The 18,599-nt window shown below is 37.9% G+C and overlaps 1 protein-coding gene across 1 annotated transcript in view; it reads right to left on the bottom strand.

Annotated features, from left to right (window-relative positions):
• The window catches only part of GABRA5 (gamma-aminobutyric acid type A receptor subunit alpha5), an 80,568-nt gene extending 62,314 nt beyond the window's left edge, over positions 1-18,254 (bottom strand). The window contains exons 1-2 of the mRNA XM_088145008.1: positions 18,169-18,254; positions 5,396-5,517 (exon numbers count right to left, since the gene is read on the bottom strand). Of these exons, the coding sequence (XP_088001134.1) occupies positions 5,396-5,517; positions 18,169-18,254 (208 nt within the window). The remainder of the gene's footprint in view (positions 1-5,395; positions 5,518-18,168) is intronic.
• Between the last annotated feature and the right edge of the window lie 345 nt (positions 18,255-18,599).

Genomic DNA, 18,599 nt, shown 5'->3' on the forward strand with positions numbered 1-18,599 from the left:
GATCCTTTTTAAATAAAGAGTTATAAGGTAGACAATTGCACTCTTATAAAAATGCAATGTAACAGGACATAGACTTTGGATTCAATAGAGCCTTCTCTGCAAGGACCCAGTCTTTGCTTACAAGGGATTTTTAAAAATATCTGACCTCATGAATGTCCTATAAGGACATTAAAGCATTTGAAGGTTAGCACTCTTTGGAGCTTAGGGGAAGTAATACAGTGTATGTACCCCACTGGCCTAATGAAAGAGGCCTGGCTGCTCAGAAAATCTTCCTGGGTAGAACAGATTGATTCATTCTGACCTCCAGATCTTGGACATGTTGCTTAAGTGCAGTGAGTGCTTGGTCATAGCCCATTATTAGAAAAAGCCGCCCTAGAGAAATCATTGTATTGCAGTTTTGCAGAATTGTCTTTTTCCATATGGATTCATAATTGTCCCATCAAGGAGAGAACTCAGACCTTTGGAAAAGAACGTGAACTTCAACCCTTATGCAATAATGCAACTCCATGCACCTGTTTCAACGTTGGTCAAGCCTGCCTCCCTCTTTAATGCTACTTTAGGAAAGCCTAGGACCACTTGGAATAAAGCCTTTAGAAATTTGGATTGGACCCTTTCCAGTGGAGCAAAAGTGCTGTAAAGTCTCAACTGAGCACCAGAAGTAACTACATATGTGCTTTGGCCAAATAAAGTTTTAGTGACCCTGGCCCAAGTATTTGAAAACAAATTATCTGCTGTATAATCTGGCCTTTAAAACACCAGGTGTGCACTCCAGGTCACTTTGCAAAAATTAAGATCTTGGTTTTAGAACAGATTATCTCAAGAACATCCTCAGAAAGGGATTGGCTGGCCACTCAGGTTTCATTAAGCCCAACAGATGGTTTGCTATATAAACACTAATAGAAGAGAATATCTGTAGCTCAGGGTTGAATTGTGGAGTTCTTGGTGCTCTCTGAGCTTAGTTGTTTTCTTGTAGATGTTTCATCACCTGGCTAGGTAACATTTTCAGTGATAGTAAGGAGTGGGGTTTGCTATCTGTTTATAGCTTTCCCTGCCAGTGTTGGTGGGGGTGTGGTTTTCTCCATAGTAGTTCCTTGATTCGAGTATTGTTTTCTGCTTGATTGTTTGTCTAGTGTTACTCCCTGCCTATCTGGGTGTTGGTTGCTGGAGAGAATGCGTTCTGGTCTTTTTGTTTCCTTCTTAGCTTTTTTATTGTCTCTTTTGAATGGTGTGTAAATGTGGCTTATCTCTATGTGTCTATTGATGGCTGATTTGTCTGAATGCCAGGCTTCCAGGAATTCCCTAGAGTTATTGGATTTAGCATGGTTTAGGATGCTCACAGTTTCCAGCTGAAACTATGGTTGAGTCTGTCCATGTGTTGTGAGATTAAGGAGTTTTCATCATGTCTTCTGACTGCTAATCGGTGTTCGTGGATGCATTCTGCAAGCCTTCTGCCTATCTGTCCTACGTAATGGCTATTACAGTCCTTACACTGTATGTTGTAGATAACTCCTGTTTTTAATTCTTAACACCAGACAAATAATTAAGCAGAAAACAATACCCTAATCAAGGAACTACCATGGAGAAAAACCACACCCCTACCAATACTGGCAGGGAAAGCTACTGTATATAAAGAGAACAAACCCCGTACCCACTAGCACTGATGATGTTACCTAGTCAGGGATGAAAAGTCTGCAAGCAAACAACCGAGGTCAGAAACCATCAAGGACTCCACACAGAAACACTACACTGTCTACATATAGTATGGCTGCAATGTGTCTATTGCCTAATTTTGGAGTATAACGCTCTAATTTAGTTATTTGGGCTATACTGTCACCCTGCTTATTTAACCTATATGCAGAGTACATCATGAGAAATGCCAGGCTGGAAGAATCACAAGCCGGAATTAAGATTGCAGGGAGAATCATCAACAACCTCAGATATGCGGACGATACCACCCTAATGGCAGAAAGTGAAGAAGAACTAAAGAGCCTCTTGATGAGGGTGAAAGAGGAGAGTGCAAAAGCTGGCTTGAAACTCAACATTAAAAAAACTAAGATCATGGCATCTGGACCCATCAATTCCTGGCAAATAGAAGGGGTAGAAATGGAAGCAGTAACAGATTTCATTTATTTGGGCTCCAAGATCACCGCAGACGGAGACTGCAGCCATGAAATTAAAAGACGCTTGCTCCTTGGGAGGAAAGCTATGGCAAGCCTAGGTAGCATATTAAAAAGCAGAGACGTCACCTTGCCGACAAAGATCCGCATAGTCAAAGCTATGGTTTTTCCATTAGTAATGTATGGCTCTGAGAGCTGGACCATAAAAAAGGCCGAGCGCCGAAGAACTGATGCCTTTGAACTGTGGTGCTGGAGAAGACTCTTGAGAGTCCCCTGGACTGCTAGGAGGTCAAACCAGTCAATCTTAAAGGAAATCAACCCTGATTGCTCATTGGAAGGATCGATAATGAAGCTCAAGCTCAGATATTTTGGTCACCTAATGCGAAGAGAGATCTCTTTGGAGAAGACCCTGATGCTGGGAAAGATTGAAGGCAAAAGGAGAAGAGGACGGCAGAGGATGAGATGGTTAGATAGCATCACTGAAGCAATGAGCATGAAACTGAGCAAACTCAGGGAGGCAGTGAAGGACAGGAAGGCCTGGCGCAATATGGTTCATGGGGTCACGAAGAGTCGGACACGACTTAACAACTAAACAACAACAACAAGGGTTAATATACAAATTAAAACAACTGGGGGGAAAATATATCCCCATCTCTCTCCTTTTCAAGTTGGAGCTCTTTAGTGTAATGGCCTTGCATACAGCAACAGACCTTTATTCTAGAATTCTCATCAAGTTTATGCATTAGTAATATAGCTGTCTATAGATTTATGAGTTTATACCACAACCTTATCCTGGAAGTAAGATGACACACAGGCATAGCCCTAAATATAATGAATGAGTGCAATATATAATGCAAAGCCTGGCTCCGATGAATATTTTTCAGCCAGATGTTGCAGTATGAGAGCATGGTCAAAGCTAGAATGTCCAGCTCTAAAACTTATTTGCTCATCTGCCAAAATATGCTTCCAATCAGGCAATTTATTGTGTAGATGTTTAGCCCAGAGCTTAATTATTTTGTTTAAGAGGCTGATGGGCTGATAGATGGTCACTATAATGCTAGACCCCTTTGGTGTTTACACACAATGATAGATATGGGTGAAGAGAGAAGCAAGTACAGGGGTTCACCACTCCAAATTACTGCATAAGCTTTTATTACTTTCGAAGTAATTACCTGGGAGTTTGCCAGGCTTAAGCTGTCTTCTACGGCCTGTTATTTCAAAACTTGTAACTGGAGCCCAGTTAGAGAGCTGGCTGAGATCTGAGTCAGATTCAGGTAAGTTTTTCTGCTACCTATTTCTATAAGCCTTTTTTGCAAGTCTCTTTGTGCAAGTAATGACATAAAGCGGTCCTGGTCCTCCCACACTATTGCCAGTAAAATATAAAAGAAACGAAAGGGGCAGGATGCACGTTATGTTGTTTCCTCCATGCAGACACCTATGAATATAATGTAACTGACTTTCCAGTTTTATTTTACTCCAGCATAGACGTGTGAGTGTCAGGGGAGAGATTTTAAAGAAAATCACACATATACAAAATAGGAATAAGCTTAGAAAATTCACACATCCAGACTAGTGGGGGTTCTTTAAAAAAGCAAAACAAAATAAAAACAAGAAACTTATACAACAGAGAGGTTAAGTTTCAATAAATAAAGCACCTGGGATATATTACATTTTCCTCCTTTCTCATGCAGTAGACTGCTGCCAAAGACATCTGCCCACGACTTACTGCACATATCAAGAAGTTTAGTCCTATTATTGTAGAAAAGTGCCTGGTTTTCTGACCTGTTTTATGTATATATATCTTCATTTACTTTGTGTGTGTGTGTGTGTGTGTTCAAGTCAGTTTTGACTCCTGGAGACTGCCTGAACTAGTCCCTGCAGTTTTCTTGGTAGGGTTTTTGGGGAGTGGTTTGCCATTGCCTGCTTCCTAGGGCTGACAGAGAGTGACTGGCCCAAGGTCACCCAGCTGGCTTTGTGCCTAAGGTGGGACTAGATCTCCCAGTCTCCCAGCTTCTAGCCTGATGTCTTAACCACTACACCAAACTGGCTCTCTTCATTTACTTACTGAAGTATAATATGGCCATTGATTCATTTACTGAAGTCTAATATATTTGGTCACTTATTGAAACTTGTTTACTAGAAATTCAGTGGCATTTAAGATTCAGAAGACAATCTCTGTCATTATTTAACTTCACGGGATAGATGTTTATGTCTGTTTTTATGAAATGCTGTTATCAATCTTGGGATGTCATCCTGCAAGCAGAACATGCAGAAGTATCTGCATAGAGAAAAGGCGATCCATCCTTAGAAGATATCTCCAATGCCATTTCCGCAATGTAGATTCTTCCCTCGCAGCAGGAATGGCAGAAAGGGGAGTGTGCTGGGTCTCTTAATTCCAAAGCTTCCAAAATAGGGACATTTCTTAGTTACTCAGTTACTGCAGCCCCATTTTCCCTCCTGTTAAATACAACTGCAGGTGACTTTCATACAACTTGGCAGCACAGACCCTACAGCTTGCATACAACACACCCTCCTTCCCCTCCCTGTCTCCTCGCAAACATGAAGGAGGCACCTGAGCTTCTCTGTGATTGTTCTCTGGATGGCGAGCATGGATTCTGACTGGATGATATAAAACCATTTTTAACATAAAAAAAAGAAAGGAAACAAACCTGTGGGAAGATTGTAATATACCCTCAGCATGTATTTTGGCTAATCCCTTTTTCCGCAATATTGCTCCTTAAAATTATCTATATATTTAAAACATTAGTATACACCCCTTCGTCCAAAAGGCAGTGAATGTTTATAATATCTACATCATATCTATGTTAAAAGATAACAACAAAAGCATACCTTGAATGATAAAATGAAATTCCAGGGGCATAAAGCAAACAGAAGCATTTCTGAGAATAAACACTGTGGAGTCCTTGGGGTTCTCTGAGCTCGGTTGTTTTCTTGCAAACATTTCATTACCTGGCTAGGTAACATCTTCAGCACTGAAGGTGTTACCTAGCTGGGTAATGAAACATTTACATGAAAACAACCAAGCTCAGAGAACCCCAAGGACTCCACAGTTCAACCCTGAGCTACACATATTCTCTTCTATTAGAACAAACTTTCTTAGCCTGACTGTGAAATTACGGAAACAAAGACATCAGGGAGGTGGTTGTTGTTCAAAATGAATACAGTGTCACAATCAAGGAGCCACATCAAAACTGTGATTCCTCTATTATCATATTCTGCATGTTCAATACGGTGTATTGTTGTAGTATTTATCATACCTCCCAGGCCTGGGCGAAGCCTGTTATCGTAACCATCCAATAAGCCATCAAGGATCCTAGTGAATATGGTAATGTTATCATTGGTGTCATATTTCCCTGAAGCTGTTGGCATCTGTGAGAAGCTGTTATAAGAAAGAATATAGAAACAACGTAAATATAATCAGTCACCTTGGCTAGAGGTTGTCTTATATTTTAATTTTCATTGAATTATTTAGATTGTTTACTGCTGGCTATCAAAGTTTCTTGGTGGTTTACGATGAAAATTGTAAGCATCTGGGTTTGGATAATGGAAGACTTTGCAAGGGGATTACAGAAAAATGTACAGTTTTAACTGCTTTCAGTTTTATAGAAGCTTTCTGCCATTACGTTCCACATTCCATTGTGCATTTGTTCTCCATTTGTATCTTGTACATAAATATACATACCTATGCACATATTTTCCCTTATCATCAGCAGAAATTACTGAGCTGGAAACAGCCTCAGGAATCATCAATCCCTGCAAATTCAGGAAATGTGATGCTACAATATGCACAGTTAGAAGTTTTTGAGACTGATGAATAATAAAAACACTTTGCAACAACTTTTTGACATAATCTGTTCTAATGTTGAAGAGTTGATACCGTCAGGAACTCTATATAAATCCTTGAAGACCAGGATCCTAGACTTGTTAGTTACACTATTACATATAGCATCATGCCCCAAACTGAATGGGCATCAAACTAAATGGTCTTGATTACATGAAATGAATGAAGACAACTTACAGGCAACATTTGATTGCCTTTCCCCGTGGATCAGTTTCTCAATTTGGATCCACCATGGAGGTTGGACAATCATGTAACAATAGTGGCAAGGACAACTGTTTCTCAGCTTCAGCTATTAAACCAACTGTATCCCTGATCAGAGGAGAAACCTAGCTTTGGTGACCCACACATTGGTAGCCTCAAGTCTGAATTACTATATTAGAAATTACACTTTGTGAACAGCCCTAAAGACAGTCTAAAACGTGCAGCTGGGCCAGAATATACAGCCGCATGGGTAATGTGAATATCTCTTAAGATCTGACAACATCCATTTGACACAACTTCATTGGTTGCTGGTTGCTTTTTGAGGCCAATTGAAGGTGTTTCTAATGATGTATAAAGCCTTACACAGCTTTGGATGAAGGTTTTGCAGGACTGCCTAATCTCACAGAGTCTGTCCTGCACTATTAGATCATCAGTGCAGGTCCAGCAGGAGCTACATTTGACACCAGAATTAGCTGTGATTGTAGCATTATATTTGTCCAGAAAAATGAATAATTCTATAGTTATTTCTGGTTTTTTTCCCCACGTTGGGGTACAATTTATGGAACAAAGTACCATTGATGTTGAGACAAGCCCTTTCCTTATTGTATTTCACTAGACTTTAGGAAGGGGCTCCACACGTATCTGTTTACCTAGGCTTTTTAACTGTTTTGTTTTAACTCTGTTTTAACTATTTCAACATTTATATTTCTATCATATAAATAAAAAGCATTTTAGTGCTTTAATAGTTTATTATGGTTTTTTTACACTGTGCTTTTGTTTTAATTGTATTTCTGTAGCCATTCTGAGCTATTAATATAATAGATAGCATACAATTACTCTAAATAAATTAAGAAATATTTAATGCATAACTGGGAGGAAAGGCATGTCTCTACAATAGAAGCACACACTTTCTCTATATCTGATGTTGTACTTGATATTTTTGAACTTATACTCAAAAAATAGTCAATAAGGCCAAGACAAAAACTAATTTGATTAGATAGTTCATACTTAATTTAAATTAACTCAAGTTAATTGGATTATTCCACAGTTATGTAATTAATCATCTCCCTCTTTCTAATACGTGTAAAAGTACAATATGGTGGTATCTGTTAAATAACTTCTGAAGAATTACTCAAGCCTTTTGGGAGCCACATGTAGCTCAGGGGCTTCCGATTCTGTACCTCTGCTTTGAAAAGTATTCAAAAGACCTTCAAGCCAAAAACTTAATTATTACAGGATCTTGCAAGAATCAGTTCTCAGACTGGCAATGGTTCTGAAGACCATTATGTAAACAGTCAGATGCAAGTTTTTTCTCTTACAGGAAGATTATTAGAAAGAAAATCAGATGTACCGATGCACACAAGGATATATTGGTTCTAACCTGAAAGTGGTTTAGCTGCTAGCATTCTTCTAACTACATCCCTCTCATCTCAATAAATCTTGCTAAAATAAATTTTCAAGAATCTTGCTCAGTCAAGAATCATGTTTAGTTTTAGGCAGCTGCTAAAGAGTCTGACAGTTCTGGCCTTGGTTCAAGGCGGAAGCTGGAACTAGCAGTTATTAGATTAAAAGAAGGTTGTTTTGTACATATGTCTCAGCCCCCCAAGGCCATCAAGTGACCCAAGTATCCATTAATTTCTGAAGCATGGGAAAAACCAGACTAGAGTTTAAATCCACTATGTAAGGTTCTAGTGTGTCTCCTCAAGTTTATCTTCTTCTCATTTCTCCTCCCTGAATGGGCATTTAAACTCTAGTCTGCTTTTTCCCATGCTTCAGAAATTAATGGATACTTGGGTCACTTGATGGCCTTGGGGGGCTGAGACATATGTACAAAACAACCTTCTTTTAATCTAATAACTGCTAGTTCCAGCTTCCGCCTTGAACCAAGGCCAGAAAAACATGAAAAACATGATTTTGTAGTGATTTTAACAGGTTAAGCAATGAGTACAGACTAAAAAAAACCCTTCTACATCTGTTTGAAATGGTTAAACTTGGACGTTTCCTTAGAAGTTAAAAATAGCACATTGTCGAATGCAGACCAGGGACAAAAGCAGTAATGTAATTATGGTTCTGCTAGTCGGGTTGAAACATGGGGAGGACTGAAACACATTGTGCAATGTCACTTCTCTAAAGTCAGGAAAAGGAAGCCCTAAAATATTTTTCCAAATTAATAAGAAAAAAGGAAAAGGTGCTTTTCTTTGAGGAAATATTAAGACTGCTGAAAGCTCACATTTCTTTACTCTACAAACACTTTTATGCTCTCATTTTTTTCTGGAAACATAGCTTATTTTATATAAAATAAAATAAACCTTATATAAAATAAGGTTTCATTGTAGAATTATCGAAACATAAAGAATCCAAGTTAGTGAGAAAATAAATATTGCAATGGTTTCATTTCTACCTGACCAGCTGACACTTTCTGATGAAATCCTTTATTACTCAAACAGCTAATGCTTTGTAGAGCTTTGTTGTAATTTTAATTCTATTTTTAGCTTCCTATAGGAAACAATTACAAAACAAAAAACAAAAACAAAGCAGGAAGAGGAGGTTTGACCTGGAATACGTTTTAATGATTTTCAGTGCCTAATTCATCTTCTTAGTTTTGATCAACTTAGCAAAATAAAATTGACTGTGAGATACCTTTGCTTGATCTAGCACGTATCTGTGCAAAATATGTTAGGCTTTTTTTTTTTTTTTAAGGTTATTTACCTCAGAAAAAATAGCTGAACTCCAAAGCAATATGATTTTCATCCACCAACTGCCATGATTAATTGATGAAAAAGCTCTAAGGTAAATATAATATTTTCTGATAAAAACAATACCAATTCACATGGAAGCATTTGGTATATATGAACGTTATCCACTACAACTACTTTGTCCCCGTGGATGATCTCAACTATTCACTTATTTACAGGGAGACTTACAGGGAGAAGAAGCTACTCACCACTTCTCAGTTACTGAATTTTGTATGAGACAATATCAATTAAACAGAACTAGTGTGGAAAGAGACAAACAGAATGCACAAAGGGAGGCATGTATATAGTTCAGTTAAAATTTCTGCAAAGGCACAATTTTCAATGTGGCATATTCTTTATATATTAAGTGAAATGTACAGATGTATAATTATCAGTGAAAGGCAAGACAAACTGAATTCAGATAACCATCTGAGGCCCTGACTAGCCTAAATTTGTTTGATGTTATTAGTCACAGGTTCATGTCAGATGCTCACCCTCACTTCAAAATATAATGAACTGATAAATGACTCCTTAAATCACTGTTAAATATATTCAAATGTTAACCTGTGGTCACTTCACCAGATTAGGTGTTGTCTCAAGGGGATCCCTAAGCCTCTTCCAAAACCAACCAACTCAAACAAAGACTACTTGTTTTATTTTAGTGAAAAGTAGATGACCAATGTATTCTCTAGCAACTTGGACATAAAATTGTGAAATGATTCTAAGTCAGAACTGTATCCCTCAAGCATTAGAAAGTATTATTTCCTTCAAATATTGCACTGCTGTCAAATCAATTCCGAATGGAAAACCCAAGAATCAGGTTCAAACTTCATAACAATGATTTATTATAAACTCCATTTGTACTGCCAGATTTAACTGCTACAGTATACCACTCCCCAAAACTTCACTCACACTTGACTCAGTGTAAGAATGCTAAGCGGTAAGAATACAGTACATCTAGAAAGAGATGCAGCTCTGTCAATCCCAGAGCAACCTAATGAGGGTTGAGCAGGCTGGTGATGGGGACAAAAGTAGAAGAGAGTGAGGCTGGAGCCCAAAGAGATGTACTCCCTGCTACAATATTTTGCCACAATATTCAGCTACAGTGAAATAAGTGAAATTTGTAGAGTTATTTTGAATGGGTTGATTTAAAAGAGTAAACAGTTTGGTCACATCAGATAAAAAGTCTTGGGAGTCTTTAGATTCAGATTTTTCATTTAAATGTTTAAAACAGCACCATGTGTTCAACTGAGAGAGAAAAAAAATCTACTGTCTTCAGAGGCTTCACCTAATGGGCTTCTTCCATAAATGCAACTAAAATTAATCAATTGCTTTAGACCTCAGGATAAATGTTGGTTTTGAAGCAAATTCTCCTTATCACAGATGGTTCTCTAGGAATATGGATATGGGAAACATTTGTATCATGGAAAGACCGCATTTCTGCAATTCTCTCAGGAGCATTTCCTACCAATAAGGAGGCATTGTGAAAATTCCTGGGAAAGTATTGGTTTTAATGATTTTGTTTCTACCATAAATTCAAATTGAAATAAAACAAAGTAAGAGCAGAAGTTATGGTTTAAAATATGCATTAGAACCTACTGTATAGAACCCATGGTAAGTGACAGCACCTAGCCAATGCTGATTGGTCTTGAACAAAGGGTTGGACTCAGATCCAGAACTAAGGCTTTACTGGGAAGTGAAAAAAAATATCCTGAGGAAAAGACAATGACAAACTACTTCCCTGTTGTTGCCAAGAAAACTACATGAAATGTCTCTGTAGTCACCAGGAGCTGACATCACCTAAGACAGTGTTGTCCAAACTTGGCCACTTTGAGTGGACTTCAACTCCCAGAATTCCCCAGCCAGCATGGCTGGCTGGGGAATTCTGGGAGTTGAAGTCCACTCATCTTAAAGTGGCCAAGTCTGGACAACATTGACCTAAGAGGCTCTTTTTTATAGTTTGAAGCAGACTACCATTTTTAAGAAAGCTGAAAGTAGCTTCCAGCTTACTCATGGGGAAGAATGACCGTATATATGACTTAACTGTTGCTTTTGGCCAAATATGGTTTGCAGGTTTTAAAACAATTAAAAAATCTGAAAACTTCCTAATCTGAGGTAACGTGGGATATAATAATTCCTTCTGAAAATTCAGAAATCTCCACTCTGCTTTGAAACTTCCTGGTTAATCAGTATTTTTCATCTTAACCTACTTTACAGGATTGAATTAAGGGGGGGGGAAGGAAATTATTCAAGATAAAAAAAGTTTGTTTTCTTTTGTAGAAAGTAGAGATGAATTCTTTATCCCATAGGCTAATGGGCTTGAGTAGGTTAGCTCTACCAGTTAAATTATCTTTTTTCTCCTTTATTGAGCCGCCCAGAGTTGGCCTCTGGGGGAGATGGGCAGCATACAAATTAAATAAATAAATTCTGGCAGCATCTGAAGGCCAGCCTCCAGGTGTGTAAAATCCATTAGGCTTTGTCACCCACTGCCTTGAAAGGAAGTCAGATTATTACCAGGATTTGAAGCAGAGGCAATAGAGGCAGGGAAGACAGCAGATTTCCTACCAACAGAGATTTCTGCCAATTGAAAGATAGGTCAATAGCACTTCAATTCAGCAATGGGTAAAGGGCTACTGGGATAAAGAAACAATGATGCCTTGCTTTTTGAAGTATTTCTTTCTGGATACTCATTATTGGCTGTATGATGTGGTGAAAATTACAGCTTCCTTGAATTTTTGTTTTGTTTTTAATTTCCAGAGAGGTAGCTGTGTTATTCCTTTGCAGCAAAAATTACAAAAGCGTTTTGTAACACCTCAAACAATAACAATCCATATATTATTTAGTGTGCGTGTGTGTGTGTGCTGTTTTTTGCTGTTTGTAAATGCTATTTCACATCCAATTCATGATCTTCATACACCGCTGACTGCTCCTCATAAATTAAAAGAGCGGAACCCAAGTACAAGATGCTCTGAATAGGCATCAGTATTAAGACACGGGAGATCTGTTGAATCCATCACCATTCTGATCTCTTCTTTTGCCAAAACCTTACAAATGCAGATCTAGAGCAGCAGCTCTCTCATCATAACTTTCATGGGATCCCTTTCTTCTCTAAAGTCAACAGAAGTCCATGTCACCTTAAGGCAGAAGCCTCCATCCGCTCTTGCTTCATAAACACTTAGAGAACATCTGTTTAATGCATGCAACGTCTCTCTAGCATGCAAAAGAGGATAGTTAGGTTGGTGCATGTTTATGTTTCTAATAGAAACATAAGAGAGAGACAAATTACACAGGAGTAATTGTGTAGGTTGATTATAACAAGGACAACAAAATATATTTGACATATGGAAGACTAATCAATATGGTTTGCAATTATTCTGTTAGTCATGAGGATAACAAGGCCAAATGATATTGCTCATAAAATCTTAGGTGTGGACCCCAGAAACCCTCTGAAGGTTGCCCCTGTTGTAATTTTTAATGTGAAATGTAATTGTAATTTTAAAGTCCCTTACATATTCATATAAGGTAGCTGTTTTTCATCTCTTATTTCCATATACTCTTTTTCTTCTATGTTATTTTTTCCCCCCACCCCTTGTAAGTAAACCACTCTGGAAATTTGTTCTGTGAGATGAAAATATTTTTCAGCATTTGAGTATTCTTTAAGTTGCATTCCCTGGCTAACCTCCAACCTTTCTAAGTGGAGATGGGAAAATATTGCTGGGTGTTATTCTGCCTCCTTCTTTATTGTCAAGAAACTTAAATGCCATTCTCGTTCCAACTGAATTTGTGTGTGGAGGCCCACCCCGAAGACACAATCAAAACCTACCAGTATTGAGTGGGGGAGAACTTTTTTGAGTGGTGGGGAGGAAAAAGGAATGGTTTAGGTAACAAGCTGAGAACTTCAGGGCTAGCAAATGTCACTGATCCTCAAAACCAAAGCCAGAAAAACGTTCTTAACCTTCAGTTCCATAGACACAGGGGCTTAGGATAAGGAGGTATCCCTTTGGGCTGATGTGGAGACATGTCTAAACCAAAAGCACCAGGTGTACATCCATAGATAGTTGCTCAGGTATTTTGTGGTATCCCCAAAATAGGGCATTAGGAAGGTGGTAGAGAAGCAGCTTTGAATCTAAAGCAATTTTCTTTCAAGAATCAACATCTTCAACTACGCCAGCCTGAAACTGGTATCCTAGTGCCTTCCTACTGAAGTCAATGGGAGGTTAAGAAAAAAAGAAAACTATCATATCAAAAAAGACTAAAAGGACTATTTTGTTTCTTGCTACTGCCAGCATGAGTTGGCAGGTCACTGAACTTGATGGCTCAATAACACCGAACGTGGTGCTATTTTTACCCCCAACTCCAGACAAGATTGCTGTTATGTATAATTACTGTGGCTTTCATTTTGCATGATAACTAATGTAAAGACACCCTAGATACAAGCTCACCACATGGAGACTACATCCATACAGTTTTCTTGGCAGCATTATGAAAATTTATCACTGCCTTCTTCTAGGAAACACTGAAACACTCCAGGTTAGCCAGCAGTCCTAAGAATCTCTAACAGTCCCCCATCCAAGTACTAACCAGGACCATCCCTGCTTAGCTTCCAAAATCAGCCAACACAAACTAGGCACTAGCACTTGCTGAGGCTTGTAGGATAAATAAAAGTACATTAATACCTTTTATTTTTATTTGCTATAATACTAAACTTATCTAAAATGAATATGGGGATAATGTGGGGCATTGGCTGGAAATCAGCGTTCCAAAAATTTGAGTTAGGATACAAGTTTCAAATCTATAACAAACTCTGAGTTCTTTTTCAAAAGTATTTATTCATTTCCAGAATTTGCATTTTAATGCTTTACTATCCTAGTGGTTAGAACAGACTATCCTACTTCTTACACATTAGCCTATGAAAGGCATCTCCACTTACTACAAAAAGAAACAAACAAAAGAAATCATATATTGCATTGCTTACAGTATATTGGTTTTCCGTTTACTACTTTTACAAAATACACCATAAAACAAAAAGTAATTACCGAAGTGCCAGGATGTGACAAATGGCCACAATTGGTGTCAACTGGTATATTGAAAATGCTGCTTCAATTTATTAGACCAAGCCTTATGAAGATCTATATGGCTTTTCTAAGGAATTCCCAAATATTTCAGAAAGTAGTTACTAAACTGCAGCTAAAAAGAGAACCAAATTCCTTGGCTCCCTTATGCAAACTTTCACTCCTGCATTGCTCAGTTGTGTACCAGAACAGTCTAGAGCCAACAATGCAGTGCACAGAGAATTTCACTCCTGGAGCAGATTAAGAGGAACTGTTTGGCAAATGTTATCAATTTAAAAATGATTTGGCTAAAATCTTAAGGACAAATAACATACACTACAATTGTCTATCACTGCCAAGCTGATAAAATACTTAAAAGCCTCACTTTCTTTTACTGTTCTTTGAAAAAAGGTTTCTCAAAACTCATGCAAGAAGGATAGTTTTCCTACTTTTAACTCTTTCACCTAGGAAATCAATAAAATCAAGTAAGTTGAAATAATTCAATGCACCATCTAATGCAGCCTTCCTCAACCTGGTGCTTCCAGATACGATAGCCATGCTGTCTACTGATGGCCAGTACACTTAGTGTGTGTGCGTGTGTGTGTGCTTCGAGTCAGTCTTGACTCCTAGTGACTGCCTGGACAAGTCCCTTCAATTTTCTTGGCAAGATTTCAGAAGTGGTGTGCCATTGTCTGCTTCCTAGAGTGACAGGAAGTGACTGGCCCAAGGTCACCCAGTTGGCTTCATGCCTAAGGGGGGACTAGAATTCATGGTCTCCCAGTTTCTAGCCTGATGCCTTAACCACTACACCAAACTGGCTCTCAGTACACTTAGAGGGCACCAGAATTAGGAATAATCTGTTACATTCCTTATTATGAACAACCATACATTTTTCATCATGTTAACAGCCCTACATAACCCAGAGCAGAACCAGATTTTAACATCATCTAGAACATGTTTGCTTCTACTGAGAATCACAATGGCTTACTGGACTGTTTCAACAAAAACATTTAATTACATTTATTGTTCAACAATTTTGAATCAACTGCTCCTTGTCTAATCTTCAACAGCTATTGTAAATAACTGTTCTTACTCTACTTTCTAAGATTTCCTTTTTAAATTTGTTAACCATAAACAAATCTCCTTTACTTTTAATTCCTTTTGATAAGTACACTCATAACAACAATTTGCTCAACACTCCAACTGATTTAAAAAATGGTAAATGGTACTCAAATTTAAAATGGAAAAATATATTCAAATAGTGAAGCAGAAGAAAAAAACAAAATCTCCTTTCTGTACTTATGTTGCCTTTTTAATGGTCAAAGCAGCTAACAATTAAAATCAGTACAGAATTGAATGTTATGACTTCTCATAACGTATCTTGGTAATAGTTTGGTAGGGATGCTATGAACACTGGATAGAGACCTCTAACCTTCAATTTCAGGACAGATAAAATGACTATTAAATCAATGTACATTGGTAGCCACATTCAACGGCCACATTCAATTCATTCACATTTAATTCACTATTAAATCAAAGTATATTGGTAGCCACATTCCAGTATGAATGGGATGTGGTTTACTACTCTTTCCTTTTTGGGGGACAAACCTATTATTGTCTCTGGACCAAAGCTCACCTCACACCACCCTTTGCACTCTTCCTGTTCTTCATTAATTTTGCTTTTTCACCGATACATTTTTTCTCTTGAGAACCATGAGAGAGATCATCCTTGTCCAGTTACTATATTTCTTTCAAGCCTATGTTTTATTACATTTATTTCTTTCCAGCCCCCTGAACAAATGCAAGATCTCTCTCCTTGCAGGAACACAACCACGTTCTAGGCATCCAAGCAACTAGGCCAATAAACTATATTCAATGGGGAGCAGTGATAACACTAAGGACATCCTAACAGCACTAACAATAGAAGCTGTTGCTATGGTCCCAGGATGGCTCATTTTACTAATTCTCAAACAGGAAGTTTCTAATAGGCTTCCACTGAGACAATAATGCTCAGCCACTTGGTTTTTGTTCTGTCTACTTTCAATTGGTGCATGGGATACCACCAGCTGAAAAATCACTGGACAACTTAGATGCAATGAAAATATATTCATTTTTTCATAGGCAGGATACTAAGGTTAACGTTTTTGCAACTTTAGCTTGATAGTTATCTAGAACCTGAAGTGATCTTTATTATTACATTATTCTTTTAAAATATGATTTCTACTAACTAGTGAAAAAAGATAATTATGTATTTTAAAATTAAAAGCATCTCAGTATATTTCTTGTTAAAACATACATTCCTACTAAAACCCCTCAGATTACAAAACCCGCTCAAGATCCTCCTTCTAAAAGAACAACAACAACAAAAAGATAGGAACCCTTAAAAAGATATGTTATTTTATTTTCTATCACACAATTAAAGTATTCTTTAAGTGGTTTGTGACAAGTACCAATGTAGAGAAAACTGAAAAGTATCTGAAAGATTTACAGGGAAAGAGAGGAGGCGGAGGGGAAAGAGGAAAGGAGATTGCTTCAAGCACTTAGAATAGTTTATGTTATTTTTTAGAAGAATCCCATACATATCTAATTGGAACTACAACACATTATTAGAAATTTGCCCAACATTCCTGTTAGGGAGGTCAATCTGATCTCAGATTTTAAGTGGGAGTTGAGATCCACTGACATCATTTGCTTAAGGCCACTATATAATTCACCAAGAAAACATAATTATATTTCTCTTAATTATTAAAGAGTTACTAGTCAGAAAGTTCTTTTTAAAAGGAAGTTAATTTTACTGCTCCCTGTACAACATCACAACTTCCTTCACTCAGCCTAAAGCTTGAAACTTGCCAACATTCTTCCTTCCAGGTGTAGTAGTTAAAGCATCAGGCTACAATCCGGGAGACTGGGAGTTCTATTCCCGCCTAGGCACAAAGCCAGCTGGGTGACCTTGGGCCAGTCCCTCTCTCTCAGCCCCAGGAAGGAGGCAATGGCAAATCACTTCTGAAAAACCTTGCCAAGAAAACTGCAGGGACTAGTCCAGCAGTCTCCGAGAATCGGACATGATTGAACAGATTTTTTAAAAATCCCAATGCAGTAAAGTACTGGAATGCACACCGAGACTTCTTAACTAGAAATGAGTGAACATCTGTCTTACCATCCCGTAAATCATTCATGTACTCTGCTGTCCAAGACAAAACTCAACAAAATTCACTGTTCTACACATAACACTAATTCTCATATCCACTTTTAAGCCTTTCTCTTCTAATTTCCACGCCTTCTAGCCAGTCTTTACCCTACCTCAAGGAAATAATCCTGATTCTGGAAAAGTGGATAGAAATACAGAAGGAATGAATACAGAAGGAAGTTGTCCCAGCGTCAAACAGGGTAGGGGGCATTTCTTTGGCATCCTCATTATAATGATTTGTTCCATCTCTGTCCCATGCTGTTTTCATAATCATTATAGCAATACATTCCAAGAGTAGAGGATAGAGAGAAACTTGGCCAGATGTAACTGAGTCAAAAGCTTGGAAACCACCAGAAGAACAGAAAGTGCATTTATAAGCAACTGTTACCTGCAGGCAACAAGTGAAAGATAAACTACCAAAACATCTATTAACATAACTTGTAACAGCTTACTGAATAAGATGGGCGGCCATACAAATAATTTCAATAAATAAAAATAAATAACGCAATACACATATTCAGAGAACATGCATCTTTTGGTAATGCGTCAATTCCCTTTCTGGGCAGCGATGAAGTTGGAGAGAAAGCAAATGAACAAGTCACTCTGTTCTGTTTGCTGTAACATCCAAAATACAGACTACCTACTCATTAGCCAATGTTCTCTTCCTAACACCTACCATGTAGCTAGATATATCAAACCACTTTGGAGTAGCAATACTAATAAATATTTTATCAGATGTCACACAGTTATATGATTTATATCTGACTTGCTCTCAGAATATCCCCATCTTATTGCTATTTTACAGTTGGGAAAATTGAGCCCAACAATTTGTCCCCCATATAACACTCTGCCACTGATTGCCATGCAAGGTGTTAGGGAATTTCCTCTTCAGTGTTTTTTTTTAATACAACTCAGTTTTCATTTACATTAAAACCAAAACCAAACTTTGAAACGATGCAGCTTGGCACAGGTTTATTAAAATGTACTTTTAGAAAATCATAAAGTGATAACTTACCCAAAATGACTGACTAAATCCATGGAAATACAAAGAAGAAAGCAGTTTTTGATCATGATAAGATTAGGAAGCATCCCATTGTCCATTCCCAATGAAACTGTTAACAGAATTGGCTGACTTTGCTGGAGGGTTTGCTTTATCACCTTTGTTCTGGAGCTGCAGCAAATAAGACAGGCAGAAATGCACATACGGTAACTGCTTAATTTAATGCAATTAATGTGTCAGATTTCAAGCAGCACACAAGGAATGTTCAAGACATCTGGATGACCCAAACCAGGGTAAAGTGATGTGAGTTTCATCTTGTATGAAAGATCCATATATTAATCCGATCACCTGAGCTGCTTGAATCCCAAGTACAATGGGATCTTTTGGGCTACAGCTTGTTACCATAGCTAAATTAACAATATAAAAGTTATTTCTCTCTCACTCAT

The sequence above is a fragment of the Python bivittatus genome, unplaced genomic scaffold, assembly GCF_059951505.1.
Source record: "Python bivittatus isolate LINGU-HERP-01145 unplaced genomic scaffold, Pbiv_v1 ctg000350_np1212, whole genome shotgun sequence".
Taxonomy (NCBI): Eukaryota; Metazoa; Chordata; class Lepidosauria; order Squamata; family Pythonidae; genus Python; species Python bivittatus.